Source organism: Aphanomyces astaci, assembly GCF_000520075.1.
Source record: "Aphanomyces astaci strain APO3 unplaced genomic scaffold supercont1.38, whole genome shotgun sequence".
In the NCBI taxonomy this organism is placed as follows: Eukaryota; Oomycota; class Saprolegniomycetes; order Saprolegniales; family Verrucalvaceae; genus Aphanomyces; species Aphanomyces astaci.
This window is the reverse complement of record NW_009798301.1, coordinates 360062-366827: the sequence shown is the minus strand read 5'-3', so window position 1 is coordinate 366827 and position 6766 is coordinate 360062. Positions and strand designations below refer to the sequence as shown.

The 6766-nt window shown below is 48.4% G+C and overlaps 1 protein-coding gene across 1 annotated transcript; it reads left to right on the top strand.

Moving 5' to 3' along the window:
- Positions 1-594: 594 nt before the first annotated feature.
- On the top strand, positions 595-1024 carry H257_12082 (hypothetical protein; the record flags this gene model as incomplete). The annotated part of the gene is made up of 2 exons (XM_009839192.1): positions 595-793; positions 828-1024. The coding sequence occupies 2 exons, from the start codon at positions 595-597 to the stop codon at positions 1022-1024; spliced, it is 396 nt and encodes a 131-aa protein (XP_009837494.1).
- Between the last annotated feature and the right edge of the window lie 5742 nt (positions 1025-6766).

Sequence of the window (6766 nt, the reverse complement as noted above, 5' to 3'; positions counted from 1 at the left end):
TTTGTTCGGGATCTCGTTGAGAACAAGGAGTTTATACTCCATTATTGCCCTACCAAAGAACAACTTGCGGACTTCTTTACGAAGGCGCACCCGGAACCGGCGTTTCGCAGGTTCTGCCTCGCTCTGCGACTCTCTCTATGCCCTTGGTGATTACCTTTGTGGTCGTGTACCCGAGTGACCCTTGCCTATGGCATTGCGTTTACTTTATTTTTAAGCCTTCTTTTGGCTGTTATTGATATTTATCATGCATTCTTTGCACCTGCTTTCTAAGCACAAACTTTTCATTTACCGCTTTCTTTCTCGCCCTCGACCATGTGGCGACTTGTGCACTCTCACTGCAGCCGAATTTCAAGTCCTGTGGGATATCATACAAGTGCAGTTGACAGCAAGGTGGACCGAAGGTCGTGTATCGAAGAGCAAGGCAAGACCAAAGGACGCGGTGTTCATGACCCTCACCGTATCAAGCACTACCAAGCATGGGAGGAGTACGCCATCGACTTCGGCTGCAAGGCGCCTACATTTCGAAAGATGGTGCTTCGAGTGATCGACGTCGTCGAGCCCGTTTTTTCGTGACATTTCTTCGGCATCCCGACTATGTCAGAGCTGCGAGCCAAGAGCACGTTGTTCGACAACTATGCTACCGATGTCAAGCTTCAGCTCACGGAACGACCAGGCGGATGTCACGGTGAATTAATGGTGTATTTCAGCTGCAAGAACAAGCTCTACGGGTTGAAGATTGAGGCCTCCGTGTCACCCGAAGGATTGATGGTCGACATGTGCAACAACGCGCTTGGTTGCTGACTTGACCATTTTGCGCAACCGTCAAGGGCTGAAAAAGTCCGACCAAGAACTGAACATCGAAGACCACGGCGAGCAGGCAGGAACCCACGGTTCTATCTGGGCGTTTTTGGTTGACAAGGGATACTACGGCGTGATGACAGACTTGCGAGGTGTGCACCCAAAGAAGAACCCACCAATAGGCCTACTGGAACGCGACGACGATGAGCGGAACCGTCAAGTGTAGGCTGACCGCGAGCTTGTGGAAAACCGTGTGTGCTTGTTGTGGAAAGTGTCGTATGCGAGTTTTACGTGGGGACAAGTGTTTCGACAACATCCAACACATGACGTTTGCATTGACAAACTATCATGTGTCCCTCCTCCCATTGCGAGCCAGCGACCAAGAAACTTACCAAGCCGTGTTGGCGAGGTATGAATCGATGGCTCATTCGAATGCGTCGGGTCGAGCTGAAGTGCAGCGCCAGTCGCGTTCCCATCGCGTCGAAAGATTTGCTGTCATCCACAGCAGATACAGCCGTCATTTAATGCGTGGTTTGTTTTCCCCCAATTCGTCGCAAAGCCCATAAGTTTAGTGTTCCTGGTCGAGGCCAAGCATTTATTATGAAACGATTTTGTATATAAACGATGAGGAATAGTTTAAAAAAAGAGTTTTGTGGCACTGCCGTAAGGCCCTATGCTATATTTCACCCCTCACACTCAAAGTGCTACTTGCAATAGGCACCCAGCATTTCACCAGGGTATCCAGTGCACCACGATATAATCGCGGAGGTATCCTCAAACTGAAAGTGACTTCTAAATCGTGGTACCGCTCATTGCAATCGGTCCCGAGTTCAATCCCAGCTCAAGACCAGTTATATTTCGAGGCTAGTTGCTAATATCCAAATCACTTCGCAAAAAGTTATTCATGGTAGTATTTAGGAAAGCTAGCGGTCTTTTGGAAATTCTTCGATTTTTAATCTGTTCAGCGGGGGATAACGCGTGCTTGGGGTTTTCACGATTGATGGGGTAGTTGCGTGTGCTTGTATCGACCGACTAACGTGAAAATCGTGTTGCTGATCCGGAGCATGATTATTATGACAATGCATGTATCATGCGTAATACTGCAGCGCTAGTATCACAGGCATGACGTACTCTATCACGATCAATACAGGACCAATTCCAATAGTGAAATTGGACCAATTTTGGCCGAGATAGTGCAAGTCATGTCTGTAGTGGTAGCGCGACGTGATGCCATCGGCACGTCCGAGAGGTGGCGAGTCCATGTCTGCTTGAATGAGGCTGGTTCCACCTCTGAGTACATCTCTCGGTGGTGGACCAGTAACGTACATGCATTCATGGCTTTGTCATCTCTCCGACGTGCTACATGACAGGCGTCGGTTATTGCTACTGACACGACCAGCTCTATCTCGACCAATACTGGTCCAATTTCACTCATTGGTCAAGGTAGAGCGAGAACGTAGCTGAAGTAGTTGCAGATCTGCTTCGAACTGCCCTAGAACAATACCCGGTACGTACCGGTATGACATCAATAATACCTGCATGGTAGTAGAGTCCACTTTTGATACTGGACTCCACAACGACGACTGCATGACGCGAGTTGCGGACGCGTGATAAGAAAAGCACTGCAATGAACCCTTCGTGAGAGCCATCCGCATCAACACTCGGGCCATATTCTGTTTGCACTCCTCCTACTTTGCACGAGATCCACAGGGCGACCGCAACGACATCCACTACGGTGCGCGCACCGTGGTCCGATGGGCTTATCATGTACTCCGGAGTACGACTTGTACTGTACATGTTGAGCCCATCGGACCATAGCGCATGCAACCATCTAGCGTGTCTCAGCGGTAGCCCAGTGGATCTCGTTCATGTTGACCCGCCCATTGTCCATAACAATGCTGACATTGATGATTTTGTAGGTACAGTATGTACATAACGTTGTCGATGGAGTTGTCGCGGGCCGCGGGGAAAATTCGGACGTTCCGTGACTAGCCTTGATGAGTACATATATTTCATATATCCTGACAAAGGTAATCCGTGTACATGAAAAATCAACTTGTGGAGTATAGTGATGCCATGTGGTAATAAATATGTCAAGCATGTATTGCTCTGTTTGATACAATATAACTGCAATCTACAGCTCAATGGTTAGTTTGTCAGTTTTTCGACCCAAGGGTCCCGAGTTCTTTCACCCGGATTTTTGTTTCCAAGTACCCCTAATACTATTTTCAATTAACGTTACAAGCGGTTCTTTGGAACATGCCTGGGTTTCCTGTTCACAAGTTCAGACTATGGCTACTAGTACATGCTTGTCAAGGGACACTGACAGTTGCGTGCGGTGTGGACCTTGATTGGTAGTATTGCTGCATGCGTGGACGCAGTGTGAGGAGTAGTGGCCTTCTCAGGTGCGTTAGTGATACTTGGTGGAGTACTATGTAGTAGTTGAATTCACCGAGGTGGTGTTGGTGGTTACGTGATAGTTGTGTGCGAAGCGTCCTGCCTAGTGGTGTAGCGTGGACAATGTGTTGTGTTGAATATGACGAGCATCGCAGACGTGTGGACGAAAGCCCGTTGTGCGAGAGGTGTATGGGGAAGAATAGCGGATTGTATGGTGGAGTTGGTTGGTGGTGTGCGCAACACCAACCAACACCACCATACACTCCTCTATCAACCACCGTGACCAATAGCTGGTGGCGCAGGTAGGTGCCTCGAGGTGAACTTGGATGTGGTAAACATTAGCGATGCTTGGGTCTTTGCTGGTGGTTTTCGTGAATGTCTGGGAGGTGGCGGAAGTGGTGAGCCCCGTAGATGCCTTGTAGATGTTCGGAGGGTGTTGGGGTATAGGTCGGGCGTGGAAGATACCCCTGAGAATTAGAGTAATATTCTACCGGTAATATTAACTGTAGTTACCAGGACTGTGAAACCCGCCGCTGTCGCGGCGGAAGTCGAGTTCATGAGCGGCAACAGAGTGCCGGTATATGCAAATGCAGCATGTATGCAATCGCAATCGGGCAACCGAAAGTGGATTATGGAGGATAATAGCAGAAAGCTAAGCCAAGGATTTCTTCGACGCTTTTTTAGCACTGGTCGAGGAGCCACTATGTGGGGAGATAAGGCTCTTTCTGCATGTACAGGACTGGTTCCACAACTGAGGGCATCCCTCATCGGTGGGACCATTCAAATAATGAATGATCTGTGCGTGTGCATGATTGGTCAGCGCCGTAACTGCGCATCACTTGCAGAGGTGGAATTTCTCTACCTAGTGCACGTGTGTGATGCATCGCATTGGCACTCGAAACGAGGTGGTTGACACGTGTATGAGGAATTACTGCCCTTGTTTTGTGTACAGGATTGTTCCCATAGCTGAGGACATCCCTCAGCTATGGGACAAGTCGAAGAATCAGTGATATTGTGTAACGGTAGCGAGGTTCACAGAGTAAATTGGAAAGTGATTGGATTGTCGACTTTAACTACTAACTACGAAAATGTATACTATACTAAACTGCATCAAGTAAATGTTTTGCTCTACGGCTTCTTCAACGGCCTTGCCCATTAATGGTGCGACAATCTTGTTCGACAGCCTTTCCACCGTTTTATTAACGATGCGACAAGCTGTATTCTTGTTCGGCAACCTTGCCATCGTTACATTCTCCCCCAGTTGTCGACTTGGCACATTGGATTCTTGAACGCAGGTTTTCAAGCAATCGTTTGAAACGGGAAACATGCTTGATGCGCTCAAGCTCCCAAGTTGCTTCGTGTTCAGGAAAACCATGCCCCTTGACCAAATACTCTTTCTTCCGATTGAACTGTTGTTCCTTAAACAGCGCTTCAACGATGTGCAGATCATTTCCCGCGTCGTCGAGAATGATAGAAGTTGCTTTGGGTATTGGTCTTCCTTGAAACCGTTCTGGGTTTTGAACATGATGCTTCAAGCGATCCACATTGAAGACATCGTAAAGCCTGCTCATGCTTCGTGGCAGCTTCAAGCGCATCGCATTGGCGTTCACAACTTCTTGTATCTTGAACGGCCCAATCAATCGTGGCCCGAGCTTCGCCTTTTCATTCTTGTTTTTGACTTGAGCATGCTTCAACGGAATGTTTCGCGTCGCTAGCATCACATAATCGCCTTCCTTGAACTTGTCGTACAAGTTCTTCTGACGAGCTTGTGCTTTCTCGAGGTGGTCAAGTGCCATGCGCACGAGTTTCTTGCGGTGTTCCGCGAAGTTCTTTGCATGCCTGTTTAGTGCCTCGATCTCGTTCAGCGCTGGGTTGCGTAACTTTCTTCGCGTATCCACTTCAAATGGTGTTAACCTCGTTGACGCTTGAACTAGGCCTTGATGTGCATATTCGATGGTTCCAAGATGTTCTGACCAGTCGTGACCCAAGTATGAGACTTGATATCTCAAAACATCTTCGAGGGTCCGATTTTGTCGTTCGGTGGCACTATCACTTTGCGCTCGACCCACCGTCGTCATGCAATGCTTGACGCCCACGATCTTCATCAACGCTTGCCAAAAATCACTCGTGAACTTGGAATCTCGGTCGCTGATGACAACTGCTGGCAAACTATGGTATCGCACGACTGCATCGAAGAACTCCTGCGCTGCTTGGAGAGCATCGACGTTCGACGTTGTCGCACAGTATGCTGGAAGCTTTGACGTTTTGTCAACGCATGATCGCATCCTTTCCGTTCAACATAGAGTTTCACGTCTTCTTCAAGACCGCTCCAATAAATCCATTGTGCAATGTGCAATTGCGTTCGCCGTACGCCGGGATGAGTCGTGGTGCTTGTGTCATGACTCCGCAAAATAATCTCGCCCTTGCGGTAGTCATCGTTTGAACGCACAACTTCCACACTTGATCCCTCGACTTCACGAAGCAGAGTCCATCCTTCTTCTCGAACTTGTCTTCGTTCTCGAACTCCTTCGTCTTGGCGTATGCTCGCACAAAGCGTTGCTCAAGTTATCTTCCATCTTGATCGATGTACGAAAACTTCTCCGCGTGGTTGATGATGAGTTAATGCGGAACTTCGACTTGGACATTCGACACATTGATTTCCTCCCCACGAGAAGGCAAGTTCATCATCAATTCCAAAATGCGATTGTTCAAGCACTTGATGTCATTCACTCCATCGCTCCATCGGTTATCACAACGATAGCAGTCGTAACACGTAGTGTCACACTCATGAACAGCGCAGGTAATCGCTTGCATGAAACTACGCGGTGCGCGACAGTGCATACGCAACAACGTTCATCTTACCAGAACGATGGTGCAGCGTAAAGTCAAAACTGCTGAAGAAATCCAACCAGCGTGTTCACTTCGCTGTTAAAACTGGAGTCATCAAAAACCACTGGCAAGTCGCGTTGTCCGTGAAGAAATCAAAGTGTTACCCATAGACGTAGTGTCTCCACTTGGCTAGTGCCAACTTGATCGCATACAATTCTTTCTCATGCGATATCCAATTGCATTCGGTATCACTTAGCTTCTTCGACAAGAATGCAACCGGTCGGTTTTCTTCGTTCGCATCCAGTTGATATAACACCGCTCCACAACAATAGACCGAGGCGTCCGTTGTGATCATAAATGTCTGGTCAAAGCCCGGTAACTGCAACACTGGAGCTTGTTGCAACGCAGCCTTGACGACCAAAAACGCCTTGTTGTGTTGGTCCATCCATTTCCATGGAACCTTGTCCTTCGCGAGCTAGCTGATCGGTAGTATCAACTTGGCATAGTTCGTTATCAACTTGCGGTAGTACCCCGGCATGCCAAGGAAACTTAAGGGCTCCTTGCGATTAGTAGGAGCTGTCCACCCTTCGATTGCTCGAACCTTGCTCGAATCGGCTTGCAATCCATCACCAGAGATGGTGTGCCCCAGGAAGTGACTGTAAACACGCATTTGTCGAGTCGCGCATACAGCTTTTCATTGCATAAGACTTCCAGGACAACTCGCACATGTTCGACGTGTTCG